Source organism: Thermobia domestica, chromosome 2 (genome assembly GCF_964235325.1).
Source record: "Thermobia domestica chromosome 2, izTheDome1.hap1.1, whole genome shotgun sequence".
Taxonomy (NCBI): domain Eukaryota; kingdom Metazoa; phylum Arthropoda; class Insecta; order Zygentoma; family Lepismatidae; genus Thermobia; species Thermobia domestica.
The window spans coordinates 373185230-373199741 of NC_137455.1; the positions used below are offsets into that span (position 1 = coordinate 373185230).

Below are 14512 nucleotides of genomic sequence, written 5' to 3' on the forward strand. Positions count from 1 at the left end.
CCCTGCATGGAATATTGAATGCTAAGGCGTATGAGGTCATTTTGGGGGAGCAGGTTCTACCCATGGCCCAAATATTGTTCCCTGATGGCATCTACCAAGATGATTTGGCACCCTGTCACGCTGCAAAAACGGTAAAATCATGGTTTGAGGAACTATCACACCTCCCCTGGGTCCCACAAGCACCAGATCTGAACATCATTGAGCCATTGTGGTCTGAGTTAGAAAGGCGTGTTCGGTGTTATTACCCTCCACCATCATCCCTTACGGAACTGGAGCATGTTTTGTAGGAACAATAGTACAAAATTCCACACCCCACGATTCAGGAGCTGTATACGTCCATTCCACGTCGGATCCAAGCTGCTTCGGACGCAAAAGGAGGCCCCACACCATACTAGGTATGATTTTCACTTTTGCAAATATATATTGCATATATATTATATATAATTATATTTATATACCGTATATGGGTCATTATAAACTTAAACTCTTGATCGATTGAATGTTTCCAATTTCCACTGACGTTTATGATACAGTCTTCAATAAAATCGGATTTACCACTTAACTTATTCTTTGGTCAACAGCTTCAAAACGAATAGACCAAGTTCAGTTCATTTTTCTTTGACGCAGAGATAATGTAACCTACATATAGTATGAAAAGTGAATTCCAATTCCTGATCATACGTCATATTTATTCATGAATGAATATTACTCAATTCATTTATATAAGCAAATGACGCCCTAACTTCTACCGTACGCACATTACCCATTTTCGCTGGTGGCTGTGTTTTCTGAAATACTCTTCACTAAAATCAGCACTTTTTACAAAAGGTTAGTTGGCTGGAGCTTAGTGCCCCTTTTTGTACCAAGGCTATACAGGGTGTCACAAAAAAATCGTCAATATTTTGGGAATAGATCACATCAAAATAAAAATAAAAGTTCATATGGGCCTGTAATCAAAAGTGGATAATTTCGAAGTTATAGGATGCCGAAAACGTGACAAAAAAAAAAAAAAAAAAAACTTTAAAAGCCCCACACTTCCACTACTATAGGACCGATTGTAGCCGGGTCAAAACATCACTGAGGAACTAGTATTCGAACTATCCAAATATCAATCTTTCAGAACCTCCAGTACTTGCACAATCCTTTTTTAGAGAGGCTGTTTGGGAGTACTTGATCACTCTCCACCTACCTCTCTAAAAATTGGTGTCCAAGTACTAGAGCATTCTTAAACATGAATATTTGGATAGTTCACATACCAGTTCCTCAGTGATGTCTTCACCCGACTACGATAGATCCCATAGTAGTGGAGCTATGAACTTTTAAATTTCACTTCTTTCACGTTTTCGACGCTCTGTAACTCCGAAACTATCCACTTTTGAGTACAAGTCCATATGACCTTTTTTTCTTATTTTAATGTGAGAAATCTGCCCGAAATATTGACACATTTTTTAACACTCTGTATATGAGACGTGAATCTACAGTTTAAGCTGGAATTCGAACCACCGTAATGCATTCAAATTCCAAGGTTTTCTGCCCGTAAGAATCGAACCTGGCACCCAGTGTACCAAAGGTGTGCATGTTAGCAACTAGACCAGAAAGGAGAGCTTACCTTTGCAGAAGGAAATAAGTGTTCAAGGTCGGCAATAAAATTAAATCTAATTTGGGTCACTACGTGACATGGATCTTCTTAAGATACAAACTCTAGAAATAAACACGAAAATTATGAAAAACACCAACAAATATTTTCACAGAATAATTTATTGAACATGTCAGTCAATGGTATTACATTTTTTTAAACCATTTTTTATTGACTTAAATATGAGATGATACATACCTGTGACACTAAATAGCCACGAAGGTTGTATCTCTGGCTAAATGGGTGAATGGCAAAGAGTACACACAAATGAAACAAAACAAGTATACAGACACCCACACTCACACACAACTTACATACAATATACATACACAAGCATTCTTACGCTCACAAAACTTATTTTTTATTTTATACAACTTTTTATTATTTTTTTTTTTAGAAAAGTGCCATGGTATTCGATATTATTTAGCCAGTCTAAATCTTAACAATAGAGTAAAAATTAAAAAAAGTCACACATTATTCAGCAATATTGACACTCACTTTTCACGTTAACAATACACTCATCTCGCTCTTACGTACCTTACTTTTGTATTTATTAAAAAAGAAATCTTGTTTCATCTCACGTAAAAGATAGTACAGCTATATTCTGAGAGATCATATGTATGAGGTTCCTTCAAATGAAACTACTTATTTGGCAATACTGTTAATATTTCAATGTTGTTTGAGACAGTGGCTCCACTATACTGACCTAATAGCGCATCTCCAGTGTGAAATTATAACAGAGATATAGAGGTTCATAAGATTACGCATTGATTCATGTAAGCGGGCATAACAAAGAATGAATAATTCAGACGCTTGAAACTGGGACATCCCTCTGTGCTTTCTGTATCTTTGAGTAGATAAAGAGAAATCTTCGAAGATTGTAAAATTGAACTCTAATCAGGAAGTAAGAGACGTGTCTTGGAAGTCTGTTTCATCTGTAGGAACCTTATATACAATATTTAAAATCCAGAATAATAATAATAAAATAATCAGCTACCAGTATTTTGAGCTCAAGCTGCTTTGTGTGGCTGCGACTTCAAGGAAAACCCCCGAAATATGAAAATTATAGTAACAAACACAAAAATAACAAAACAATATCACATATACTAATATATTCCTCCAGTTATCCAAGATGAAGATTAGCGCTGAATCTAATCGACTCTGATAGGAGGCCATGCTAATGTATCTTCTCCCTTAACAATACATTGAAAAGACCAACCACAGCACTTCAAGATTGTTACGCAATATGAAACAGTTATACTATGAAAGATGGAGCATTAAGTATACATATTTTTAAACTGATTTTGTAGAAGAATCCTTTTGGGAACTCGATTTTTTTATCATTTCTAGTTACTTGCGGATAACGGACACGCCTCTGGAGAAAATCAAAGTTAATGTACACGTCGTGATGCACTGAGGAATTTATTTCGGAATTCACTTCCAGATCTTCTAACTGGGCATTCAAATATACGAAACTATCTTGGGGTTGTAAAGAGAGAAATCTATTTTCCATCGCCTTCCCTCGCATGTTCCTCACTTGCGATCGATGTTGATTCTATCCTATAAGCGTCACGAACAATTATTTCCAGGTAAGAATTTTTTCAAGTACTTGTGAAACAGTGGGTAAATTTCAAATCTGAAGATCATTAAGAAGAGAACAAAGATGACATTTAACCACTTACGATATTTGAGAAGAAACTATATCTTAGAGGTTAAATGTATGTTAAAACGGAAAGAAAGGGAGATGGCTGACATTCATAGATGGCATGGAAGCACGCAATTCCTACATCAAAACAAAGAGGTTAATGGAGTATTTTAGAGCATCTAAGTATCTCAATTTCTAACAAGTAAATTGCAAGTAAGAACAGAACAATGCATATTTAACAACATAATTTGGAAAAAAGTGTTTGTGGTTTACGTTCTCATATCACATACGAGATCATCAAGGACAGGACATAATATTAATGTGGGCTACAAACCTCGACCGCGGCTTGAATCCAAAACAGTCTACAAACCATCATGCATATACTGTATAGGCCATTCCCCTGCACACTATTTTGCTTCCTGGAAAGTTGCACCAAACTACAACACCGGCAGAATTCGGAAAGAGACATATCTGATGAACAAACAACGCTGTAGATTTTAAGGATCATAAGATGAACTTGCTACTTTAACAACAAGACACATCTAATAATATGACATATACTAACTAATTAACCACTGGCTTGGCAGCCAGAGACACTCCAACGCCATCTGTTAAAGATCGGCTGAACTAAGTCCAGTTTAGTTACGAATACGTGGTCAGCGTGCTGCATCGTCCTGACTCTTAACAGGTGTATCAAAAGCTTTCTTGATCTAGTGGCCATCACGTTTTTTTTTTTTTTATTCACTTGACTCCCCAGTTTGTCTCACGACGTTGGGTGGACGACATATGACATATACATTTTTTTTTTCTGGAACCCTCTTTTATTAAAACAATGCTTGTGAAAGATTCCATCTTTCTTTCTGTCATTTATTTTAGGAGAGAGAGAGAGAGAGGAGTAACTGATAGTCAAAGATCTCTTTTTATTCTGCTTCAAGAGCTAACTGCGTACTGTCCTAGGGAAAAGCAAAATAAAGGGGAAAATTAAAGAGCATTTATAAATCAAAATAATAAGATGCAAACTATAAATTATGATATTGAGTACTTTATTAATGGAGGAGATTAGGTTGGAACTAAAACATCACTCGAAGAATAAGATTGAAATAATTTATGTATGCTAGTTCAATACAGCTGTATACAACAAATCAAAGAGTTCTTGCCGTTACAGCCTAAAAAGGCTATTATAGCCAACCTGGTGTGTGGCCATCATGTCTTCTCGTGTCTCATCATGTAGTCATCTCGTACTCATCATGTCTGCTGTCTTTCTATACATGCGTTTACTATTTCTTCATTTAAGCATTTCCCTGATTCCTCATGATGATGTCTCCTAATTTAAAACATTTACCTGGTTGATGCTATCTCTTATTTTAAATATTCCCAAGGTTACTCATGGTGCTATCTCTTAATTTAAGCATTTTCCTGATTGATGTTAGGTTATCCCTTAATTTAAAGTATTTTTCCCACGATGCTATGTCAACATCGAAGATTCTGTGCAGAGAAATAAACAATGGAAAAGTTTTCGGTAGATTCTACTTCGATTATGCTAGCCACACAGTCATGAGGCTAAAAAAGGTGTGCCCCCTCTTAATTTTTCTCTTCTCACGTAAATTAGTGCTACTCCAAAATCCCTGTAATTGTATACTAAAGAAACAATATCCCAGTAAAGTTTACTGCTGGTTACGAACCTAGGTCAAAGTAATTTGTGATAGCATATGCTTCAATCGTAAATATATTTTTAACTAGCAATCAACATTCGCCATTCCCGAAACATTTCTGAATCGTAACATTTCAATTAAACGAAAGTATTCAATGTAATAAACCCATCAGAAGAAATCCTATTTGTTTGGAAAAGAACCAAATGTCATCTATTCATGTGAAGAAACGAGTTGAGTTGATTTTAGTTTAGCGTCCCTTTCAGCAGCGAGGCTATATGAGACGTGGACCTACTGATTAACGTGGAATCCGAACCACATGAGCTCCCGCCGGGAATCGAACCCGGGTCCCCCACGCCAAAGGCGCGTACGCTAACCGCTTAGCCACGGAGGAGCTCATGTGAAGAAACGAAAATTTATAAAAGTTCGCTCTTGAGTGACAGAGAGAAAATATATATTGCATCGGCATTGTTTTATCATGAAACAATATTGTATCGAAAAGAGAGAGAACCCATCCCCGCACATACGACTACAAAACTGGCTTACAATTTTCTCTTTCTGCTGGCATACTTTTTCTAATATTTCTCTTACTTTATCTCCCGACAGGACTTAGTTAATGGTCAGTCCATTTCATCAAGTGTATTTAACACACCAATACGTTTGTACACAAATAATAATAATAATAAAAAATATGGAAGGAAAATTTTCACGTTATTTTTACTTCACACATATATAATATAGTCAAAAGTACGACACGGACGTAGAAATGTTTATAGTTCTTAACCACAACCATTTAGTTGAGATTACCAGAACAGGTTGTAACGCTCTCCCCTCCATTAGGTACTCATTAAATATTTAAAACAGAAAATAATTTTCAAAGAAGATAAAAATAAGTAGAAGAAAAAGATAAGGGATAACTGAATAAATATAAAATCAAGCATACGAAACACTTTATCATATTCGGGGTTTTCCTTAAAGATCTATCATTAAAAGAAGAAAAAGAAAAGGAACATGGCACAAATAACATCATTAAAACATTTTTTAAGTACTTTTCTAACATACCGTTGACAAGATAGGTAGAAGTTTTATTATTTTGATACAATAGTTAACCTCTTAATAATAATGTGTAAAGGTTTAAATATTTTTTTTAAAAAAAAATCTATTTGTCTCTGTAATATTCCAATAATTGATGTCAATAATAATTTGCTTGCTATACAGACGCAGGCGGTTTTAGGATCTTAATTTTGGGCAGGCCCGCTTCCTCGCTTTGGATACATATATACATTCGATTGATTAATGACAGCAGGAAATTACTTTTACAATAGTGGTTGATGATATTTGTTAAATAATTATCTACCATTAATATAAATAGTGGAAAATATAGTTACTCTTTATTGTACCTTTTCGCGTTTATATATTTTTCAAAACTTTTGAGTAGACCCGTGCCTACCCGGCCTATCCTCTAAAGCCGCCACTGTATACAGAAGAAGATATAAAGACAAATTCTGCAGTGTTCAATCCTTACGAATAATAAATTATTTACGTCCTTCTTATATCGCCAATTCAATTATAATATTAATAGAAATACAATTCCATTTTAAGATTACTTAGATTTGATAATATGTATATATATTAAAAAGAACCTTTGTGTAATTTTACATGGATAGCAACTAAAATATGATTATAAAGAACACTCACATATTCACATACACAATATACAACTCACACTTCCATCTCACAGCTCGCGTAACATTCGCGAAGCCACCACCTGGCTTCTTAGTAAACCATGGGAGAACTTATTTCAGAATCATAGAACTAAAAAGGCAAATTCTCTTTAAAACACACACATAATAAATTATGTTTCTTTCGAAAGAATATTCCTTCCAAAGTAAACTACTTGTGTATGTATATTTACAATGCACAAATGTACCAGATAACACCTGATTGAGCCTAATAGATGACTTGTTTCCACACACTTAAATATATTATGTAGTAGCCCTATATATATATAATATGTATATATATTTTTTACATCAGTAATACCACTGAATTCAACAAGACACTACACTGTGTCCCACTGATTGTTTTTTTTTTCTTCTTATAGAATACTAAAGAAATATTTGGTTTGCTTAATAGAATATGGAAATGTATGTATATTTATATGTACATATACAAAATACTTATTAACTCTTCACATACACTATCCAGCTTTCTTTTTTTAATAATTAAAAAAAAGAGCTTTGATTTCTTCTTTGTAAAGAAATATCACTTCCAAATACATTGCCACATTTCACTAGTCTGTGACTGATTTGTTTATATAAGGAATGTTCTAGATGCCACCATTATCTCTCATATATCACCACTAATATCATAGAATGTTTACTTAGTACCTGCTCACTGACAGGAGAAATGGAAGTTCTAGCACTTGGAAGATACTTTGTATAGTTCACACTGTAGTAACCCGCATAGACGCTGTGTTAATTTCATCCTCGTCCGGATTGGCTTTGACATCGACGCTGTTCACATAGGAATCATTTCTCTTCATTACGGGAATGCTTTTCGCTGCTGAGGTAGGGATTTGCGACTTGACTTGCTGTCCATTTGTCAAACTGCGCGGAGGGTTGTAATTAAATGGTGGGACTATAGCAGAGGCCGGCGACTTGGAAGGACTTTTCAGTTTCTTCCCATCAGCACCTTCGGTATCGATGCGAATAAAGGACCCCAAGCGTGAAAGCCTTTTCGGTTTCTGTGCGTCTTTCTCCTCTTGAGAACTGGAGCTACTACGATCGCGTCGTAAAACTACCGTCGTAGCTTCGGAGGAACTACTGATTTGGCTCTGACTATCCTCTCGTCGAATCCATACATCGCCGTCTTGCGGTTGAGGAGGAACTTCAGCAACTTTTCTCTCTCCACTTGTTGACTTCAAATCACTAGTTGTATCCTCCACGGACGCATCATGGGAAACACTAAAATCCCCAGAGTGACGGTATTTAGTTTCTCGATGTCTAGTGAACTTCGACAAACGAATGCTTAATTTCGTTTTTGGTTTTAAAGTATCTTTCTTGTTGCAGTCTTCTTGTTCATCACTAGCCTTATCATCTTTCAACTTTTCAAACGTAGAACTACGTTGGAGTTTTCTAGGATGCCCTGGAAGATTATTCGACTTCTCTGAACCAACATCTGTAGGTACTTTTCCATTTGTTATCCACACTCTTGTATCTTTTTTATCTTTCTGTTTATTTCGACTCTCTTCTACTCTCTTCCATAAGTTTGCTATTTTACTTGTAACCTCCTTCTTAGCACTAGGTTTTTTCGTCGTATTAGAAGTTGCTGTCGTGCCCCCGCCAGAACACGCCGAATTCAAACTCGAATTGCTTCCTGATCTTTGGTTCTGATTGATACTGTTGTTGCTGGAGGTTCGTCTACTGCTTTTCATCTTTCCACTTCCTCCGCTATCGTTACTCTTCAAGCTTTGGCTACTATTTGACGTTTTCATCCCCGCTGACATCTTTCGCACTGCTGTATCCTTTTTCCCACTCAAAGGAGAGCGAATGCTTGCTCTTCCGTGAGCATTTGCTGTCTTGTGAAGAGCTTTCGGTGTCCCACTGCTCACGGTAGAGCTCCTGCTTGACGTACTCTCCTGACTCGGCGTTTTTGTTAACTTTGAACTGATATTAGATACAGGCGTTGCAGGTTTTGACAAAGGACTTGGTTGGACAGCATCACGTCGTAGTTTTGGTTTTGGAGGGACTTTGGGTGGTATTTTTTTCTTTTTCAGGTCACTTTTATTTGTTGCAGAAGTGTGCTTCGAACCGAATGCTGGATCAGGATACTCGACAGCTGGAGACAACATGGGAATCCTTGTTTGTTTTGTGGGAGACGTTACTTTCTCCACAGCTCCATGACCTGGTTTATCTTTCGTAAATGTTCCTTGTTTAATGGGCGGTTTTGGTCGTTCGTCGTCGCTGTCATCTTTCTCTAACGTGCCTGTACTATCATTTTTTGACATGCTGTTCGGAGTTCGCGGAGGGCCTGAGAAACGATTGGTTGTTGGAAGGCTTCGGGGTGAAGTGGAATTTCGCGCGATAACTGATGTACTGGATGAGCGCACATGTCTTCCGGCACCGGTAGCTTTTGGACTTGATACAACACTTCCGCCCGGAGAAGATGAAGCTGAACCTTTGGGTGTACGGGATACTGAACGAGGTGAACCTCCTCTAGTTTGCCGCAGTGCAGAAGCCCGAGTCGGTCTTACGGAAACAGGTGGACTCTTTACAGAAGCTACGGGAATATGACTTTGCGGTGTCTTTGATGCATTGGCTTGTGTATCTTTCTTCGCAGGAGACGAATACAGTGCTTTCCGTCTGCCTCGAATTGCTTTCGGACTGTTTGTAACGTTTTCATCTTCCTCTGGAGCCGGTTCTTCTTTCGGCTGTCCTGATGGCTTTACAATTCGAGGTCCTTTGATTTTGGGAGAAGATTCAACATCTTCATCACCGTACTCTTCTCTCATCAATTCTTGTCGTGCGAGGTTTGTGCCTTCTTTCTTTTGTGTTTTAGCTTCGTAATCTCCTGCGGCATGATCCTTCAGACTTCCAACTGATTTCTTATGACTCGATCGCCCCGTTTCTGACTCTGATTCATTAGACACTAAACTTAACGTCTCACACTCTAAGAGCATTTCATCACTTACCATTTCAGACGACTCGCTGTTCACTTCTTTTGTTTCATTTATTGTGCTTATAACGATATTAGCATCACGCTCTAACGTAGCAATTAGTTCCGGAGGTAAATTAAGATCCAATTCTAAACCACCAAGAGCTTCATTTGGCCCTGAACAACTCTCGTCTTCTGACAGATTTAAAGTAATTTTTCTTTCACACGTTGGAGAAGGAAGCTGAGGTTCAACATCGAGGTTTTCGTTTAAATTTCCAACTTCTTCAGCATCTTCAGTTTGTGCTTTGGGACTGCTGATGGTATGTGTACGGAAGCGATCTTTCGATTCAGCTCGTTTCTGCTTTAAACTTCTCACTGTAGTTTTGGGTTTTGGAATGCCAGTCGTTGGCTCACTCTTCGCTGCAACTTTAGACTCACTTTTGACTTCCTCTGTTTTCACGGTCTCTGAGGCTGTAGCATTTTCTACAATTGTTTTCACGCTTGAGTCTAACGTATATGTCTGAAATCTTTCCTTCTCTTCTTGTCTACGCTGTTTGATCGTCTTTGGTTCTTGAGTGTTCTGAGTCTTAGGACTCGATGGTTCTTCTATTTTCTCCAGAAGCATCTCTGTCTGTTGGGTCTCTTTCAAAGATTCGCTCGGAATATCAGCTACTACATCCGGAAGCACAGAAATTTCTTCATCCTTCTTTAATTGCTCTTTCTTTGTCTCTTCAGCAGAAATGGTATATGTTCTATATCGCTCTTTAACAAGCTGCCTTTTTTGTTTTGGAGTTAACCTCTTGTGCTTTTTCGGGGTAGATTCATTTGAACTAGCATTATCTGACGCAATAGGTGTGCCCATTTTACTGTCTCGCGGCAAATCTGGGGCGTCCCCATCCACCTCTTCTCGATCAGCGCCTGCTTCTTCCGTGTACATTTCCGTATCGCTACCAATTGTCTCAGTACCGGGTTCCACAGTTGATTCTGGATCTGTTAGATCGGTCACTTCATTAAACGTTGACGGAGGATTAATGTTCTCTAAGCATTCACTAAAACTAGGACCTGAACTAGTGCGCATACTACAATTCATGGCGTGGGCATACGCTTCGGCCATGATAGCTGCCGGCTTTAAGAGATCAAACATTGCATCACTATTAGCGCTGCTTCTCAAACTCTTTCCAGTATCAGATTGCGATTTGGAGTCCGCTACCTCTGATGTAATGCTAGATACACTAATCATGCTATTTTCCATATCGATTTCTTCCATAGCTGCCGGTGGCTTGATATTTTCTAAATGAGAATTACAACTGCTTGATGCGGCACTGAGATTATCAGACGAGCCCAAGTTTTGGGACATGTTATCAACACTGCTGCCGAGTGCTCGACGTACCATTGCGGGTACAGATTTGCGGGTGTGTCTGCAATCAAATCTTCGCGGAAGTGAGGAATGGCGTCGTTCTTCTGCTTCTAAGGATCCTCGTCGGCATTCAACGGCGTCAATATGTCCTGACAGCGAAAGAAGGCTCCCCATAGCTGATGGCGGTTTGATGTTGTCTATCAATGGTTCTGACGTGAAACTTGCCATACTGTGTTCCATATCTTCCGAAAGATTCATACCTTCGGCATGAACAACATTTGCTACTCTACCAGCTTCTAGTTCTATGATTTTTGAATCCGTAAGCCCGTCCATGGAGTGACTATTTTCTTCTGATATTGGATCTACGAACTCTGGAACTAACTCATCCAACTCTCTATTTTCACTACGAAATGATGAAATCATAGGCGCACTAATACTTAAACTAGGGAATGATACAGAATTCGGCGAGTCATCATTCCAAGTGTCACTTCCTACCATGCTTTGTCTCATGTCTCCAGCCATCTGAAGTAGGAGCTGATTGTTAATTAAGTCTTCTGTTAATTTATCTAAAGAAGCAACCATATCATCAGGATTTCTCGACGAGTCATAATTTCCGTCGGAGAGGCTTTCCAAAATATTGTCGCTGCCTGGACTCTCAACGAGATTGTCAGTAAGTGAACTGCCCAAATCGCTGACTGACTCCCGGATTTGATCATTCTCGGGACTTCGATCAGATTCTCCTTGGTTCTCCGAACTGGTGGGGCTTACCTGATCCTTTTCCAATGTCTCAACATTCTCTTTCCCACAGATAACAGAGGCAGGGTACGCGTCCGTCCCTCTCTCCTCGGTGGGGGACGACTTCTGCGGCTACGGGACTCTCGGGGTCGGGGAGATTTATGTCTGCGTCGTCGTCTGCTGCAGCCGCTACAGCTGCAGACACTTCCCCGTTTTTTGGATATATCACAGATGGTTCTACTATTTCTTTCATCTCGTCACGCGGCACAGCACACATCTCACCTTCCGCATTATTTAACTGATACTGTTGTGGTTTCAGATCTGGCTTTTGAGGAGGAATCCCACTCAAAAGAGGTTGTTTTTCTAATGTTGGGCTTCTGTTTCGAAGCTCTTTCGGCATCGACTTTTCAACAGCAAGCGCCGGAATCTTGCTAGGTCTTTTCCCCCTTGCACCCTTTCGGTCGCACAAATCTGACTTGCTCTTTGGCATACCCAAACTAATGCAATTTTCCAACAAAGCTTGATCAGAAGGCGAAGCTTCTGCACCAAGGGACTCAACACTTAACGAACTCAGTGAACCATTTCGGGATAACACAGTAATCACTTCTTCAGAGGCTGAGCTGTTCTTCTGCTTCATTGGATCTTGTTTTTCTTCGCCACTCTGGTCCAGACTCCCATCTGAAGCGGTAAACTGAGAAAGGGATCTTCTATCTGAGCAATCTTCTAAGCTATTTAGGCATGGCTTTCCTCCGTCATTAAGTTCACATTGCAGTTGGTTAGCAGGCCGTGGAAGATGAGATCTAAAGCTCGGTGGTAATGAGTCATGATTCACTGCAAACAATGAAAAATGCAATTAAGACTAGAGCAATAAATTGTAGAAACAAACAAGAAACTTTAACCAAAGTATTTCAAGTTCTACTAACTTACATGGAAACATTTAAATACAGGTATACAGAGTACTAACTTAAGAGGGAGCAAAATTCGTCATAGTTATCAGAAATTAAGAATTTCAATTTAACATGGGCGAAAAATGCTTTTCATTATGTATCTCGGGTTTGTGATTTTTTCTTGGGGGGGGGGGGGGGTTGAAAAATGACAATAACTCACAATGTAGTAAACGACAGATACGTTAATGTAGCTGTATTGATAGAAGCATTATGAGCATATTACAGTTGTACAAGAGCTGTAGAGTAAGTACTAGCCGTTCTGGCCTTTCGCGGCAGTGGGCGGGAGTCGCCATCTTGGTGTCAGAACGTTGCCACACTCAGTTCGCATCCAGTTGTGGTAGCCTGAGAACTGTGACGCTCTTAGTGTGCTTTCTGTGACATGTGGCAATTTGCGCTGCAATACAAAATTCTGCCTCTTGTGAGGTGCGTTCTGTGATTAGGATTTTGTTGACAAAAAATCACGAGCTAATTGAAATCCATAACCAACTGTGTGAAGTGTACGCACATGGAATAATGAGCGAGGCAATGGTGCATTGGTTTTAAAAATGGCCGTTCCAATGTTCATGTTGAGGACCACAGTGGTAGGCTTAGCCTTGTGTCTGATGAACTGGTGAGGCAAATCGACGACAAAATTTGTGCAAATCTTTCTAGCGATGAAGACAAGGCTCGCTACACAATGATTCGATACTAACGCCGAACAGCATCCCGGTCTAAGTCAGTGGTTAAAATTGCAGGCGGTAAATTTCTACCGCGACGTCATTGAAAAACTTCTGCCACGTTACGGTAAGTGTCTTCATTTGAATAGCGATTATGTGGAAAAATAGCTTAAGAGTGTGCCTTTCAAATGTGTATAATACAATTTGGTTTGCTCATTGTTACTTTTTTTTAAATTTCAAAACGTGTTACATTCTGGACAGCCCTCGTAATTTATAATATCATGAATCGATTTCCTTGTGGAATTAGGCCACAAGAAATTTCTGCAACTTCTACACCGACTTCACTCCAAGAAATATGATTAGTGAGCAGAAAAGCATACGTTTCACTGAAATCAGAAAACTTTCACGGAAGACATCGTAGAAAAGCCACATGTACACGCAAACGTATTTTATCTTATGTGTGAAATGGATGTGTGGAACACAGAAGCTTGCTTTCGATCGCTTCCACTTACATTATAAAGTATATCACTATATTTATATTCACAGTCATGCATTTTAATTTACATATTAGTCCATGTATTCTCAAAATAATTTTATTTTAGAAACCACGATCAGCGATAAGGTCATATGGGGGAATTATTTATTTCTTGAGCATCAATCACACCATGTATTATCTGATAATAATTTTGTCAAAGAAAATCCACATTCTATGAAAGTGGGCACTTTGAATGATATTCTTTTTTTCTCTATTTTGAACAAGCAATTGGCTAAAATTTAAGACTATTTTGTTTTCAGACAGTACAGAATAATATATACAGGACAATGTTAGAAAATAATCAGCAAATGAAATACACTTCCATAATTTTAATTCATAAATACAAAATCCTTTCTAACTAAACATAAAAATACAAAATCGTATCTCATCAACAATAGTTTAATAGATATGTTTATTAAGGAGAAACGCATCTGGGGCACACAATTCAGCTGAGCGAGCGAAACTATACCCAACAAACTGGACAATTTTTTCTCCATCATTCCCAAGGACATGATCAATCATAACCACCTATAACAGTGTCAACTTTAGCCATAAAGTCTGATCATTCTACTTAAAAGTTATGGAAAAAATGGTGTATAAGAACCTCGCATTGTTCAACTTAAAAAATATACATCTATGATCAAGTTATCTCTCTAACATATTTTTATTTGATATTCGTTACCAGGGTGCGAATTA

General features: G+C 38.3%; 1 protein-coding gene across 1 annotated transcript in view; it reads right to left on the reverse strand.

Moving 5' to 3' along the window:
- Positions 1 to 2775: 2775 nt before the first annotated feature.
- The window catches only part of LOC145678845 (uncharacterized), a 424622-nt gene continuing 412885 nt past the window's right edge, over positions 2776 to 14512 (reverse strand). The window contains 2 exon segments of the mRNA XM_081749405.1: positions 2776 to 11750; positions 11752 to 12509. Of these exon segments, the coding sequence (XP_081605531.1) occupies positions 7377 to 11750; positions 11752 to 12509 (5132 nt within the window). The 3' untranslated portion in view covers positions 2776 to 7376.